This window comes from Mobula birostris, chromosome 7 (assembly GCF_030028105.1).
Source record: "Mobula birostris isolate sMobBir1 chromosome 7, sMobBir1.hap1, whole genome shotgun sequence".
Lineage (NCBI taxonomy): Eukaryota > Metazoa > Chordata > Chondrichthyes > Myliobatiformes > Myliobatidae > Mobula > Mobula birostris.
The window spans coordinates 126,636,568-126,654,174 of NC_092376.1; the positions used below are offsets into that span (position 1 = coordinate 126,636,568).

General features: G+C 40.8%; 1 protein-coding gene across 1 annotated transcript in view; it reads right to left on the reverse strand.

Moving 5' to 3' along the window:
* Window positions 1-17,607, reverse strand: part of ablim3 (actin binding LIM protein family, member 3) — a 323,415-nt gene that overhangs the window by 17,687 nt on the left and 288,121 nt on the right. The window contains exons 13-15 of the mRNA XM_072263720.1: window positions 14,451-14,585; window positions 10,085-10,161; window positions 2,154-2,301 (exon numbers count right to left, since the gene is read on the reverse strand). Of these exons, the coding sequence (XP_072119821.1) occupies window positions 2,154-2,301; window positions 10,085-10,161; window positions 14,451-14,585 (360 nt within the window). The remainder of the gene's footprint in view (window positions 1-2,153; window positions 2,302-10,084; window positions 10,162-14,450; window positions 14,586-17,607) is intronic.

The window sequence follows — 17,607 nt, forward strand, 5'->3', positions numbered from 1 at the left end:
CTTCACTTATCACCTGCTAGCTTGTACGTTTTCCTCTTTCCCTACCTTCTATTTCTGGCTTATTCCCCCTTCTTTTCCAGCCCTGATGATGGGTCTCAGCCTGGGACATCGACTGCTTTCCCCCCCTCCCAACCCCCCCCCCCACCATAGATGCTTCCTGACCCGCTGAGTTCCTCTAGCATTTTGTGGGCTGCTCTGGATTTCCAGCATCTGCAGAATCTCTTGTACTTATTCAAATACAATATTGTTGCTAATTTTGTGAATAAGATATGGGGAGTCCAAATTGTTCATGACAGACAATCTTCAAATATCTGAGCTGTCAGGTTTATAATTGCTTGTAATTAATTAAAGTGCCAGCATCAGATGTTTATTATCTGTGTATATTTGTCAAAGGAACCAATCAGCAAGTCTCCATAAAGTACTTGTGAAGTTAATTTGCATTTCTAAAATAAAAATCCTATTCAGCAGTTAACTCTTGCCAAAGATTGGTATGACCACTTTTTACACCTGTGTTGTTTATTTCAAGGCTGGTACAATAAAGGAACAGGATTTAACTGATTTCCAATCAGCTACAAGTCAAATGACACAGTGATGTCATTTTATTTTGTCTTTATAAGCTAAAGATAAAGATACAGAGCTGCCCATAAAATAATGTGGCATGTTCACCCCAGAGTTCACTGTCCCTTATCCAAAAAGAACAACTGAGCTACAGTGCAAAATAAAACTGCTATAAATTAATTAGTAATGGTGCATCCACTGTAATTTTTTCCAGGTCAAGATGGCACCAATGTACAATGCTCCCTTGATCCACATCTTCCAGATAGCCTATTTTACTTCTTTTACGTCTGTTTTTCACGATAAATGTTTTTCTGGAACTGTCAGAGTCTGTGATTTACACTTTGGAGATCGATTGAGTGATCCAGCACTTTGTTGTCTCCGAGAAGATTCTGGGAAGTGAGCACATACTTGGACAGCCATGATGCGAGGAAACTTAAAGATGGGACGCGGGCTGATGTTCGATTCCATTTCACCGGTTGAATGTCCGTTAATCCTTGAGGAAGGTTGAGTCATCAAGGTGAATGTGAAAGGCGAGTGAGAGTTCAGTGCCAACTGCCTACCATCTGTTTGCTGCCAGAGAAGTGGTCAGTGAGTGGCCTATCGCTGTGTGGCTTGCTGTGGCGGGCAGGTAGGCATCTCTGCATTTGTGTGGTATCCCTCTCTTTTGCTTAAGTCGGAGGATGTTACCCTGTTTCTGCGTTTATGGATTGGACTATTGCATTTATGGACTGTGGACCTTTTCAGACTTATGGTTTTTATATTCTGTGTTTTTTGTCCATTTCTTTTCCATTTTGTTGTGCAAAGGGAAGAGGTTTGGGGGTTGATATCTTTGATGCATTCTGTTAGTTTTTGTGTGGGGGAGGGGGTTTGGGGGGTTGATGATCGGATTGTTGTTCTTTTTTTTGTGTGTGTGTGTGGGTAGGTGGGTTCGATGTCTTCCTCTGAATGACTTTCATGATCTTTCTTTATTTCATGGCCATCCACCTGGAGAAGATGAATCGCAGAGTTGTATATGGATACATACTTTATTAAATGAACCTTTGAATCTGTGGACCTTTGAATTTATTTACATTAATAGTAATTAAAGCTAATAAACTATATAAGTAAAGATTTTGACTCCCTTATGTTATGAGATGGATGTAAGAGATACAAAAAAAATCTAATTCTGATAGTTAGCTCTGAGCTGTCAAAGAATGGGTCTGGAAGCTTTCCAGCTCCTTTGCTCATATGGTCACTGTGCTCACTTGTCGGGTATTGTTAAGAGTTTCTCAACATCTTTCAAGACATACTGTGCATCATAGACCTCATTTGCACTCTGCAAAGTCAGAGTGAAAATCACAGTGCATTTTTCACCTGCTCATTTTATTTGTATTTTAATAGTAGTCCCTTAAAATCTGGATATTTATTGAACAAATGATGAATTAGCTACATTTCTAACATGTAGATTTACTCAAGTACACCAAAAGCTTGGGCCTTTATTCTGGACGAAGATTGCAAGATTATAAGAAACGAGAGTTCATTAACTATGATTGAGTTAGGGAGCTGGCAGAGCTTGCATACAGAAGCTACTGAAAGAGGGTTTTGCTGTTACTTACATCCATTAAGTGGAGAATCAATGCCTACATTTTGTAGGTATTCCCTACTTGTTGTAGAACTTCGTGTTGTCCAGGGATCATTGTCATAACTCCCCGATCTAGCCTTCATTTCCTCCTTCAGAATTAATCGATTAATGCCACTCTGTATCTAAATTAAGGGAAGCAAGAAAATCATATTGCACCTTTGCCAAAACAATAAACTATCCCAGAGGCATAATTACACAGATCTTGGTAACACACAGGTAAACAGCAAATAGGACTTTATGACCAATTTATATGCCTTGAACAAATTGACAATGTACGCATCATTAATATCAATTAGTTTAAAATGCAACTCGTTGTATTATGTTAGAAGCACCCACAAAATGTGATCACCCACATGAAAGCATATAAATAGCATATGCATTGACAATTTATAATCCGATTCATAGTCCAAAAGCACTTGACTCGTTTTACCAACGCCTCATGAAAAGTGTTAACTATGTCTTATTGTGAAAGTGAATTTTTGCAGGTTGATGACTTTTAAACCATGCTATGGCAAGAGCACAATGACTTTCAGCAGCCATTATTCCTAACAGCCAGCACTGCTGCATATCCTGTTGGCCTACAACCTCTGCCTGATAAGGAGGTACTGTCAGGTTCCAGGACTAATTGGATAATCCTCTCTAAGTAATTTGTATTCAAAAATAACGTACTGTGAATACAGAGGAACGCTTGTGTTAACAACTAGCAGATGGCCATGAGATATCGTCAAAAACATTAATGCCTGTTGGTGCGCATGGCTTTGAAGTACGCCAATGTGCCATAATAAAAAGTCACTGCTATCCTGAAAGTAAGTTGTCACATAATTTATTTAATTTGGAGATACAGCACGATAACAGGTCCTTCTGGTCCAGTGAGCCTCTGCCGCCAAATTACACCTGTGTGACCAATTAACCTACTAACCTGTATGTTGTTGGAATGTGGGAGGAAATCGGAGCATCTAGAGGAAACACACACAGTCACTGAGAGAGCATACAAACTCTTTATAAACAGTGGCATAATTGAACCTGGGTCGCCGACACTGTTAAAGTGTAATGCTTTGCTACCATGCCTCTCCAATATATATAAATATTATACAAAATAAATGCGAATTCACCAGAGAACATACTGATTTGCTGTGCATTGCTGTCTGAAGAACTTTAACTGGAATGAAATCCTAAGGGCTCTATGTTTCCCACACATTGAGACTTTATAAAGCACTGGTGAGGCCTCATTTGGAGTATTGTGAGCAGTTTTGTGTCCTTTTATCTAAGTAAATTTGGTGATATCACGTGCAATGATATACCAGTACATGATTGGACAGAGCACTGAGCAAGTGCGGGATTGCCAGAATGTTCCAGCACGTGGCTGGGTTAAGACGTGTTTGTTTATTACTGTAAATAAAAGTTCTCTAATTCTTCCAGAATATGATTCTTTACTGTTAACTCATGGTACGTTTAAACAGAAGTAACATAACATGGTGTCAGAAGTGGTTCTGGAAGAATGATATGGGAGAATGGAGAATCGAAGATAATTGGAAAATAAAAGAGAAGAAGAAAAATGTTCGAACTGTAAACGGTAAAATGGAAGGTTTACAACCCCCACCAAACCTTCAGCTGACTGGCAATGTAGCTGAGAATTGGAGGATGTTCAAACAACAGCTTGAACTGTACTTATCAGCGATCGATTATGAAGAAAGATCAGAAAAAGCCAAAGCTGCACTTTTGCTCCATGTAATGGGGAATGACGCAGTAGAGGTATATAATAATTTTGTCTTTGAAGATGGAGATAATTTCAATTTAAAGTCGATAATGGACAGATTTGAAGTATTTTGCCTACCTAAACGTAATTTAATGTATGAGTAATATAAATTCTTCACACGTGTGCAGAGAGCCGCTGAAACAATTGATCAGTATGTTACTGAGTTAAGAAAGCGTAGTAGAACATGCAAGTTTTGGATTGCTCACGGACTCTCTCATTAAAGATAGACTTGCTTGTGGCATTCGAGATAATGCTCTGAGAGAAAGGCTGTTGAGAGAACAAGATTTAAATTTTGAAAAAGCTTTGGCACTTTGCGAAGCTTCTGCGACTGTGACGTTGCAGGCTGAAGAGCTTTTTGCCGAAAACTGCAATGTAAGCACTGTAAAAAAGTGTGAATACATCAAGAAATATAATTATACATTGACGAAACTGGCAGCAAGACGGCATTGGAAAGAAAAAAGTCATGTGATCGCTGTGCACGGGAACATCGTCCAGATCAGTGTCCCGCATATGGCAAAATTTGCAATGGCTGCGGTAAGATTAATCATTTTTCACACTGTTGTAAAAGTAGAAAGAAGGAAAATAAAATGAAACAAGTAAATGCTGTGCTTGAAGATGAACGTGAGGAATTTTAAATGGATGTGCTTTGTGAAAATAAACAAAAGTAAGAATGACTGGGCTATTCCGTTGCAAGTGAATCAAAACAATATTCTGTTTAGACTTGATACTGGAGTGCAAGTAAATGTTCTTGCAGAATCTGAGTTTAATGCATTAAAGTCAAGACTGAAGTTACATCAGACAAATATAATAGTGACTGGGAATTCAGGTGCAGACATTCCAGTTAAAGGAACATGTGTGGCAAAGGTATCACACAAAAATATTGTGCACATGCTTTCATTTGTGGTCATACCAAAAAATGTACAGTCCATTCTGGGTTTATCTGCCTGTGAAAGATTTAATTTGGTGAAAAGAATTTTTGTCTTGGATGGTGACACAGAGCTGAAGTGACAAAATGTTGCATTACAGTCGGCAGAAGGTGACGTAACTCGACTGCAGGTCCAGCTCATGGAGGCAAATGCTGACATGGAGAATACAAAAGCAGTAGCTGCAGTGCCTGAGATGACCAAACAGGAGGCAACTGATGATATGAAAAAGCAATGGCAGGAGGAAGTAGCTTCAATGCAAGTGTAAGGGGTTTCTTCTTTTATGTTACTGTGTAGGCTAATCAAAATGGCTTCTTTGTAATGTTATAATTAAAATGGTTTTTCTGTAATAATGACTGCAATGTAAGGAGTTCTCTCTCTGCTTGTTTGAGTTATATTAGAGATAAGAGAGGGAATGAATCATTTGGAATCGATGTTATTCTTTCTTGTGTGTCTGTAAGCTATTGTTTCGCAGGGTTTTGGGGCAGAAGACCAAGGGGGACAGAGAGAGGAGACGCGATGCTGTAAGCTGGCTGATGGGACGGACCCTGGGCGGGAGTCCAAGACCCAGGGTCTTCGGCAAGGAGAGGAGACGAAGACAGACTTGCGTGAAGCGTCTGGTCGACCACCGTGGTTGGTCCCAGGCGGCAAGTTGAGCTGGCTGGAGGGGATCAAATGGTGGGAAGAGAACCCTGCTACTTGAGCTCCAACTGTTGTGCATGAAGCAGTTGAACTTTGATAAGACTGGGAGACCGCTTTGCTGAACACCTACGCTCTGTGTGCCAGAGAAAGCAGGATCTCCCAGTGGCCACACATTTTAATTCCACATCCCATTCCCATTCTGACATGTCTATCCACGGCCTCCTCTACTGTAAAGATGAAGCCACACTCAGGTTGGAGGAACAACACCTTATATTCCGTCTGGGTAGCCTCCAACCTGATGGCATGAACATTGACTTCTCTAACTTCTGCTAATGCCCCACCTCCCCCTCGTACCCCATCCGTTATTTATTTATATACACAATTCTTTCTCTCACTCTCCTTTTCCTCCCTCTGTCCCTCTGACTATACCCCTTGCCCATCCTCTGGGTTCCCCCCGCCCCCGTCTTTCTCCCCGGGCCTCCTGTCCCATGATCCTCTCATATCCGCTTTGCCAATCACCTGTCCAGCTCTTGGCTCCATCCCTCCCCCTCCTGTCTTCTCCTATCATTTTGGATCTCCCCCTCCCCCTCCCACTTTCAAATCTCTTACTAACTCTTCCTTCAGTTATTTCTAACTAAGGGTCTCGGCCTGAAACGTTGACTGTACCTCTTCCTAGAGATGCTGCCTGGCCTGCTGCGTTCACCAGCAACTTTGATGTGTGTGCTTGAATTTCCAGCATCTGCAGAATTCCTGTTGCTTAAGTTTGGTGCCTTTTACTTTCCTTTTATATTTTATCTCTATTAATTACATAGTTCCAGTAATATCTATAAAGTGTAATTCATTTAATTGTAAATGGTGTACTGTCTGTTATTTGACGGGGTGGGGTACATCACACAGCATCTGCACAAACTTGATTACCCAGTTTGGCGGGGCTGAAGGCTGCTGCCCCTAGATGAAAGAGAGTTGAGCGAGCCTGAGGCTTACCAGGGGGCTACACAAGCGATAATGAGAGAGACACTGAGAGAATATGAGATTCAGTTTCATCACCGTCTAGAGCAAGAACGCTCACAGTGGGCACAGCATAAGGAAGAAGTGAAAGCACAAGTGAAGGAATTGGGAAGTATTATTGAAATGATGAAGTCTCAGCATAAAAAAGAGATTACACAGTTAATGAATGAATTAGCTGAAGAAAAGAAAATTCGTATTTCATTACAAATGGAAGTGGAACGTGAATTGACTGATCTAAGGAGACGTTTGTCTGAAGGACAAGGAGACAAAGTGAGGATACAAGATAAAAGGAACACATGAACACAGACCAGATCACACATGGTCCAAACAGAGGAGGGGGCAGTGTTAAGAAAGAATCGCAAAGGCCTTAAGAAAGAGCCAACTTAAGAGTTTCAGTTATCTGATATAGATGTGTCTTGATAAATGTTGCTAATTGTTTTTCTTTTTAAGGAAAGGAAGATGTGGTGACATCACCTGCAATGATGTGCCAGTACATGATTGGACAGAACACTGAGCATGCGTGGGATTGCCAGAATGTTCCAGCACGTGGCTGGGTTAAGACGTGTTTGTTTATTACTGTAAATAAAAGTTCTCTAATTCTTCCAGAATATAATTCTTTACTGTTAACCCACGATATGTTTAAACAGAAGTAACATAACAGTAAGGATGTGCTGACTTTGGAGACGGTTCAAAGGAGGTTCATGAAAATTATTCCGGGATTGAAGGGCTTGTCATATGAGGAGTGTTTAATGGCTCTGAACCTCTGCTCACTAGAATTCAGAAGAATGAGGGGTGACCTTTCGAATGTTGAAATGGCTTGATAGAGTGGATGTGAAGAGGATCTGGAGAGGATGTTTCCTATGGTGAGGGAATCTAAGACCAGAGGACACAGTGTCAGAATAGAGAAATGTCCATTTAGAACAGAGATCAGGAGGAATTTCTTTAGCTAGAGAGTGGGAATTCATTTCCACAGGGGGCTGTGGAGGCCAAGTCATTCGGTATATTTAAGGCAGAGGTTGATAGTTTCTTGATTGGTCAGAACTTGAAGCGATACAGGAAGAAGGCAGGAGACTGGGGCTGAGAGGGAAAATGAATCAACCATGATAAAATGGTGGAGCAGACTCATTGGACCAAATGGCCTAATTCTACTTCTATATTTTATAGTCTTATATTATTGTACACATTCTGCATATTATAATAGAAATTTGCTCCATTCACTCCAATCACATTTGCCTGCATTAGGTCCATATTCTTCAATACCTTGCTTACTTAAGGACCTCTTAGCTATAATGATTGTATCTAGTTCCATCATCTCCTCTGGCAGTGAGCACCAGATATCAACCACTCGTTGTGTAAAATGTTTTCCACTCAGATCCCTTTTAAAAATCCTTCTTCACAATTAAACTTTTGCTCTCTTGTTTCAGTACCCCTATCATGAGAAAAGCTCATACCTATGCCTCTTAAAATTGATATGCCTCTATCAAGTAATCCTTAAAGCTTCTGCTCCAGGGAAAATAAGCACTGCTTATCCACTTTTTCTCGATATCAAAAGCCCTTGGATCCAGACAATACCCTGGAGAACCAATCTGCACCATCTCCAACATAACCAACTCCTTCCTATATTCCTTATCTAGCGACTGTGACTGATTGTGAGGATGATGTCAAAATGGATTGAAAGTTCGGAAGTGATCAAATACTTCAAAGTCCTAGAGGTGCTGAATTGATCCTGATCTCTGACGTTAGCTGTATGGACTTTGCACATTCTCCTTGTGTCATCGTGTATTTCACCAGATGCTCCGGTTTCCCACCTAGGTCCCAAAGACACAGTGGTTGGTAGGTTAATTAGCTAATAGTACCGTAGACGGGTGGCAGGAGATTTGTGGGAGAAATGTATCAGCATGTGACTGAAAATGGGTTGCATGAGGAAATGGGATTGTTCTCGGAGGTAGCATTGACTGGATGGGATATTAGAGACACTGTGGTGACAGACGTATCCAACAATTAACTTACAAGAGAGGCGAAATTTAAAATGGCACATGTAGGCCACTGGATCACACTGCAAGCCACACAAGAGAAGAGCAATAAAAATCCTGATTTTGAACATACTCCTGGAGGGAGTTATCTAATTTCGAATGAATTTATGAAGGATAATTATCGTATTATTTATAATATGAAGATTACAATGCAATTATCAGAAGTGACTAGTCCTTGAAATGACCAAATTGCTGCTACTGGATTATGGTACTACTGCTGCAGAACTAAGAAAAGACCAAATAATGTTGTGACTAACCAAAACTGAGCGGCACAGAAGCTGTAACTGGGCACTGAAAGTAATTCCCCAGTGTGATGTGAGCTTTCTGAAGTTTGTACTTTGCTGTAGTGAAGGGAAACGCCTATCAGTTCTCACAATGATAATGTCAGAAATCCTAACTGACTTGTATCATTCCAAGCATTTCACTTAATCTATTAGTTGTGAGTCTTGTTGAATGCTGGATGATGCTGAGATACATCCTAGGATGCACTGGGACACATTATCAGTGATGTAACCTGGGGTCTTCGGGTCTTCGGGTGTATTGTGTCTTTCAACATCAGACACACTCACCCAGGTGACCCAGCCAGGGTTGATCAGGTCCTGGTTTGTGTCCCAGCAGCACTGGTCCATGGGTCACACCTCTTGATCCATAGTGATCTGGAGTCTCACTCAGCAGCTTCTGTGACAGTCCTGATGGCTCTTTTCTTTGCAGCCTTCATAATGCCATGAAGAGTAGGTTCTGCACAGTGAGCAGCCAGAAAAACCTCTACAGCCCACCTCTATAAGCTCACAATGTGCCCTCCACCCTGTCTCTGGTACTGCTCTACCAGCTCCTGGTATTTGCCTTTCTTATGCTCAAATGCCTCCTCAATCCAGTCTTCTCAAGGAACTGTCAACTCTAACATGACCACCTGCTTCGGGGTTTCTGAGAGGCTTCAGTGATGATGATGCGATGAAATCAGGGAACTTTAAATGCTTGCCAAGATCAACTTTGAAATAAGCATGCATTTAGATGATCTGTTTATCTACAATTTAGGCTTCTTTGCTTTTCCTTCATCAATATTGACTGCAGTGAACATGCCAAATATCTATCCACTGATATTACTGAAAAAATTGTTATTGTTTATGAATATATAAAGTACCTGGAGATGTTGACTTTTGTGGAGCTACACCACAGGTGCAAAGCATAATCTCAGAATAGCACGGGAAGAAAAGTATTGGTGTGTAGGGACATGAACAATGTCAAGATGTCATTAATGTATATTTAGATTTGATATCTAAACATTATCAAACGTCATCTTATAATTGATACATGCTGATTTTCAATTTATTAATGGTTTTACTTAATTATCTGAATATACAATGTAAAAAATGCTTGGGATTGATTCAGAAGATGTTCAAACCAATTGGATCTGCAATAGTCTTCTAAATTAGGCATCGTCTTGGCGTTTACATAAGGATTTTTGTTTGAAATGCATTGTCTAATCAAGAACTGGGATTACCTACTGTAGTAAATTTTGAATCATTTGAGATAAAGTTCATACCCTCTGAATACCCTGGTCCCAAATATTTTGGCCATCATCTTCAGCACCAGAAGAAGATCTTCGACTCCATCTTGAGGCTAAAATAGAAGACCGATCTATCACAAACAATCTTCAGTTATCAGTAGATCAGTGGGTGAACCAAAGCAGAATATTTTCAGCTACTAGGCTGACCATATTGTCCTCCCAATTTTGCCATTTTAAAAAATTCAACAATTGTCCAATTTCTCTTAAGCTGTTGTCATAAGAACAGCACTGGGTGGTGACTGAATCCATTATTCTGAATCAATAAAATAGTTAATTCAGTTTTTTTTTGCAAATCAGTTATGTTCACATTTTACCTGTTTGCTGCATCAATTCAGAATTCCTTATTAATATTTTTACTAACAATCTCTTGTAGCTTCCTTCATTCTGCTGTGAGGAAAAGTAAACAAACTCTATGGATCTTTCAGTACAATTATTGGAGCCGTGCTCAATGTCATATAACAATGTCCACTTTATGCTTAAACTCAGATGATATTGCTTTGCTTAGTTTAAAATAATCTTAGTCTTACTCTGGACAATGACATAAATTACTTCAAAGGGTACTTACCTTTGTGCATAGAAGCTATAAAAAGCTTATTGTTTCCAAATGATATTTGAATTACCTTTGTCTTAAATATGCTCTTGTAAACTAAGCATTAAAATACTGTAATTAAAATTCATTCTGCTACATATTATATTTAATTATAACTATGTCATTTTGCTCTGATGTAAATGTTTTGTTACGAATGATTAAAAGAAAAACAATGGAAGGCAGTTGGCTTTCAAATGAACAGTATATATTTGACAAAAGTGTAGCATATTTTATTATTAAAATGAATTTATCATTAGAACATAATGGTATGATTGATTTAAAATGAGATAAAACACACTCTGAAAAATATAACAATTCACAATTTGAATTAAATATTAATGTTAAGGATATAGAAGTGAAATTTACAGCAAAATTTCTGATCTTAAGCCTGTGTAGTCATTCTAACGTTCCTGCATTCACCTAATTTGATAATTTGATCTTTGTAATCTTAAACACAATATCATTTTGAACATACATAGCAATAGTAGGAATTATACACAAGAATGGCATCTGTCTTTAACCACTACAGATACCTTGGTTTCTATTATATTTTCTTTTTAGTTTCAAATACCATATAATGTAATGAAAATTGTCACTCTGGTGCTTTGCGAATCATTGGTACTTGAATGTGCTCCTGCACCTATGAGAAAGTTTCATCCTTTATTCATCAATAATCTAAAAGTTTCAGCTGTCCTGTTCATCACCAGAATTCTAGCTCCTCTGTCTGCAAGCTGGGGTTTCACAGATGATACCATTGCTACGTTTTCTCAAAACTTCACTTATATATGCCACCTATTTGACTTAACACCAATATAAGAAAGTCAACCCTATAAGGGGGATATTAGAGGAAGATTTTTTAATCAGAGAGTGGTTGGTGCGTGGAATGCACTGCCTGAGTCAGTGGTGGAGGCAGATACACTAGTGAAATTTAAGAGACTACTAGACAGGTATATGGAGGAATTTAAGTTGGGGGTTATATGAGAGGCAGAGTTTAAGGGTCGGCACAACATTGTGGGCTGAAGGGCCTGTACTGTGTTGTACTGTTCTATCTTCTATGTTCTATAATATTTTCCTGGAAAGTCTGGGCAGTGTTCTTTACTGGACACAAGCAATATTTAGCAAATAACTTTGACTGATTTAACTCAGATTTTGATTTAACTAAGCAAGGAAAATCTGAATACTGTTGCAGTTAACAAGGCACAAAATATACGTGGTATATAGATTTCAACACAGCACATTCTGATTAACAGAGAAATGGAGCTATTACCAAAGCCTGTTTATTCTTGAATTGAGTTCACTCTTCCACTCAACTTTAGCTTCTTAATTACTTAATTTATTTTAATGCTTGAAGGTTTATTTTGCTTCCATTAATTTTCTTCCCAATGAGGTAGCAATTGTGAAACAGGAAGATAATGTCATACCATTCTTTAAAAAATGACCTAGGCCAAAAGTGGGTAACTAGAGCTAGTTAACTTAACATTGATAGTTGGGATACTTCTTGATACTATCACTAAGGAAAAAATAGTGAGAAATCTGGATAGGAGAGGTTCATCAGCCAGGCACAGCATGGATTCGTGAAGGGCAAGTTCTGTTTGGCAAACTTACTAGAGTTCTTTGAAGATATAATAAGCACATTGATAGAGGGGAACAGGCGGATGTTGTAAACTTAGATTTCTAGAAAGCATTCAATAAGGTGCCGCATAAAAGACTTATCCATGAGATAAGGATGCATAGAGTTGGGGGTAAGTATTAGTATGGATGGTTAACTGGTTAACCAATAGGAGGCACAGAGTTGGGATAAATGGGTGTTTTTCTGGTTGGCAGTCAGTTCTGCTCCTATATCTTTTGGTCTTATGGGTCAGGACACAAATGTTCACGATATACTATACATTTTATAATCCGGAAGAGGATACTGAGTATAATGTATTGAAGTTTGCTGGTGACAATAAATTGGGTGGAAAAGCAAATTGTGCAGAGGATGTGGAGAGCCTGCAGGGAGATACAGTCAGGTTAAGTGAGCGGGACTAGTCTGGCAGATAGAGTACAATGCTTGTAGATGTGAGGTCATCCACTTTGGAAGGAAAAATAGAAAATCAGATTATTATTTAAATGGTGAAAGACTGCAGTATGATATAATGCAGAGGGATTTGGGAGTGCTTGTACATGAATCATAAAAGGTTGCTTTGCAGATGCAACAAATGATCAAGAGCACAAATTGAATGTTGGGCTTCATTGCTCGAGGGAGAGAGATTGAATCTAACAGCAAGGAGGTTACGCTGCAATTGTACAGGGTGTTGCTGAGGTCTTACATGAGGAGAGATACAGTATACTGACTTTGGAGGTGTTGAAGAGGAGGTTCACCAGGTTGATTCTGAAGATGAGGAAGTTAACCTAGAGAGAGAGGTTGAAACATCTAAGGCTATGTAAGGGGTTTCTTCTTTCATGTTACTGCTATGGCTAATAAAATGGCTTCTTTGTTATGTTAACTGCTGAGAAAGTGCTTCTCTCTCGCAGCTTGTTTGGGTTATAATTACTGATAAGAGAATTGTATTCATTTGCTAACCAATTGGGATAGATGTTATTCCTTCTTGTGTGTCTGTAAGCTGTTGTTTTTGCAGGCTTTGGGGCAGAAGGTGCGATGAGGACAGAGAGAGGAGACACGATGCTGTAAGCTGGCCGACGGAATAGACCCTGAGCGGGAGCCCGAGGCCCAGGGTCTTCGGCGAGGAGAGGAAACGAGGACAGACTCGTATGGAGCGTCTGGTTGACCACCGTGGTTGGTCCCAGGCGACGGGTCGAGGAGGTCGAAGGGGATCAAATGGTGGAAAGAAGACTCCGTTAATTGAGCTCCAACTGTTGTGCACCAAGTGGTTGAACTTTGGTAAGTTTGGCGCCTTTTACTTCATATTCTATCTCTATTAATTACATAGTTCTAGTAAGATCTATAAAGTGTAATCATTTAATCGCATATGGTGTATTGTCTATTATTTGACGGGGTGGGGTACATCACACAGCATCCACATAAACTTGATTACCCAGTTTGGCGGGGCCGAAGGCTGCTCCCCCTAGACGACAGCGAGCTGAGCGAGCCTGAGGCTCACCGGAGGGCTACAGCTGTAATCGCTGGAACTCAGAAGAATGAGAGGTGAATCTTTTAAAGCTGCTTCCACCAGTAAATTGGACTAGACATAACCTCCAGATTTAGGGGAATATATTTAGGACTGAGATAAGAAGAAAAACTGCTTTTCCTAGAGAGTAGTGAATCTACGGAATTCTCTGCTCAGGGATCAGTAGAGGCTACCTCATTTAAGACACAGTTAGACAGACCTTTGCATAATAGGGGAACTAACAGTTATGGGAAAAGCCAGGTAGGTGGACCTGAGTCCGTGACCAGATCTGCCATGATCCAGTTGAATGGAGCAGGCTCAGTGGGGCAGATGCCCTGCATCTCTTCTTATTTTTTATGTATTTATGAAATCATATTTCTATTTTTATACTTTTAATAGACTGCAAACACTATGAGAAATACTTTTTTTTAATTTTCAGGTGGTGTAGTGGGAATTCTAGCTTCCAAGTTTAAGTTCAAGATTATTGTCATTTGACTATACATATACACAACCAAATGAAACAACATTCCTTCAGACCACTCCCCAACAACGGATATGGATACTGATTACACGTTCCCACTAATATAATATATGCATTACTTATTAAATAAAATACTCATTAACATCTGTCTATTTGGATGCTTACCTTTAGGTGAAGTTGGGTAATGCCAATAGTCTGGCTCTGTCTGCTGGAATATATCTGGAGAGTAAGCTGCAGGATATCTTGCAGACTGTACAATATCTTCGCTGGTTTTGCTTTTTGTTGCTATGTACACATATTCTGAGAAATAAATGCAGCACAGTTAGAATACTATATACATAATTTGTTTCAATACCTTTTCCTCCTACTGTTCACCAATAGGGGGAATAGATTTCTTCTGCTCTATTGTTCTTTCTCTGAGGGCTAATTCATTGATCCAATTCTCACTTCATATTAACAGGAACTGAAAAGCAACGAGGTGCAGCCCGCAGATGATCTTCACTTTCCAACTGTTGCAAGGTAAGCTGTGGAGAAAGCTAGTTATCAGTTGACTCAGCAAATTTACATCAAACCTATAACCTTCTTAGTGTTATGGCAGGCAATATTTTCCCTACAAGTTCATCTGTGGAGATGAAAATGAAATTTCGTTGCGTCTTGTTGAATGCAAGAATAATAAAAAAAAATTATTTCCAGCAAATGACATAAGTGCCAATACAATGAAGGAGAGTTAAATTATATACATTGCCTTCCATTGTCCATCCTGCACAAATTGCTTCAGCAAAACTACGTAGACTGTATTCAAAGAAGAAATTTAAAAAAACAATAATAAAATCACAGTGCAGGTAAATTTTATGCCTGTACATGTTTTATTCGAAGCTATTCAGAACATCATCATCATCATGGCTTGGCTTCATGAGCGAAGATTTAGGAAGGGGGCTGCCCACATCTGCTGCAGGCTCGCCAGTGGCTGACAAGGCCAATACGGGACAGACAGGCTCGGCCACAGCAGCTGCAAGGGAAATTCTGTTCTGGTTTGGTGCTGCTGTGTCACGGTTCTTCCTCCTGCTCCTTTTGTCCTCAATGCCAGCCCTGCGTGCATTCTCGAAGGAGGAGACAGACTGCTGAATGGTGTGTCGCCAGGCCTCGCGATTGGAGGATAGATTAGACCACCGGCGATGGTCAATGTGACAGGCACCAAGGGATTTCTGCACAGAGTCCTTATACCTCTTTTTTGGTGCCCCTCTGTCATGGTGGCCGGTGGAGAGTTCGCCATACAGCACAATCTTGGGCAGGCGATGATCCTCCATCCTGGAGACGTGCCCTGCCCAGCGCAGCTGCGTCTTCAACAGCATGGCCTCGATGCTGGTGACCTCCGCCTGTTTGAGGACTTCGATGTTGGTGACGAAGTCGCTCCAGTGAATGTTGAGGATGGTGCCGAGGCAGCGCTGGTGGAAATGCTCAAGGAGTCATTGGTGGTGACGGTAGGTGACCCACGACTTGGAGCTGTACAGGAGAGTGGTCAGTACAACGGCTCTGTACACGCTGATCTTTGTGCCTTTCTTCAAATGCTTGTTGTTCCAGACTCTTTTGTACAGCCTGCTGAATGCGCTGTTTGCCTTTGCCAGTCTGTTGTCAATCTGTTTGTCGATCTTGGCATCTGATGAGATAGTGCACCCCGGGTAGCTGAACTGGTGGACTATCTTCAGCTCTACCTCACCGATGGTGATGCGGGGAGGGTGGTAATCTTCCTGAGGTGCTGACTGATGGAGAACTTCTGTCTTCTTCGAGCTGACTTCCAGTCTGAAGAGTTCAGCAGCCTCTGCGAAGCAGGATGTTGTACGCTGCAGGGCTATCTCTGTGTGGGCAACAAGGGCAGCATCGTCTGCGAAGAGTAGCTCTCGGATGAGATGCTCCAATGTCTTGGTGTGGGACTGTAATCACCTCAGGTTGAACAGGCTGCCATTGGTGCGGTATCAGATGTAAACACCGTCCTCGTCATCAAGGTCTTCTGTGGCTCTTTCGAGCATCATGCTGAAGAAGATGGCGAAGAGAGTCGGCGCGAGGACACAGCCTTGCTTTACTCTGTTGCCTATTGGGAAGGGTTCTGAGAGATCGTTGTTGTGTCTCACTTGGCCACACTGATCTTCATGTAGCTGGATGACCATGCTGAGGAGCTTTGGGGGACATCCCAGTCGTTCCATGATTTGCCACAGACCTTCCCTGCTCACGGTGTTGAACACTTTGGTAAGGTCGACAAATGTCATGTACAATCCCTTGTTCTGTGCCCTACATTTCTCTTGGAGCTGTCTGAGAACAAATACCATGTCGGTGGTGCTCCTGTTGGCTCTGAAGCCACACTGGCTCTCTGGGAGGTGTTCTTCTGCAATGATGGGCACCAATCCGTTCAGAAGTACTCTTGCGAGGATTTTTCCCACAATAGAGAGCAGAGTTATCCCCCGGTAGTTGGAGCAGTCGGACTTTTCCCCCTTGTTCTTATACAGGGTGATGATGACTGCATCACGAAGGTCCTGTGGTAGTTTACCTTGTTCCCAGCAGCAGACAAAGAACTCATGGAGTTTGGTGTGTAACACTGGGCCCCCATGCTTCCAAATCTCAGGTGGGATTCCATCAACTCCCACTGCCTTGCCACTTTTCAGCTGCTCTATGGCCTTGACTGTCTCTTCTAGGGTTGGAATCTTGTCCAGTTCTGTTTTCTCTGGCTGTTGTGGGATGCGATGAATTGCTGAGTCTTGGACCATGTGGTTGGTGCTGAAGAGAGTCTGGAAATGTTCCCACCACTCAGAACATACCTGTCTTTATAATATATTCATCAAGCAATGGTGACCATCAATGTTCTTTCTGGCCCCACCAATAGCTAAACATATTTATTAACTAAAATAAATTAGAAGTGCAGTAAATTCCACTTGCTGGGTGAATGTTAGCACAGATGAAATAAATGGTATCAGCTTAATATACTATCACTATGTTCTATAGTATTTACTGTAACTGGAACTGAATTTCAATGTTATGTTACTTTATTGACTTATCTAGGCATTGGATAAACAACATCAGATAGAAAGGAGGGAAAATGGGCAGCTGCTCAAATTGGTTGTACGACGTTAGTAGCATCCTGCGTAGATTTGTGTTGGGGTCTCAATTTTGATGATGGCAGTGGAAGCCACGTATCCAAGCTTGCCAAAAGGTCAAAGGTAGGAAGAAATGTAAAGTCTGTAAGTAGAAATGTTAAATGACAAAGATATAACAGGATCAAATTTACACCAGCAGCAATGCTGCTGCCTTTCACACATCTTCTGGTAATCAT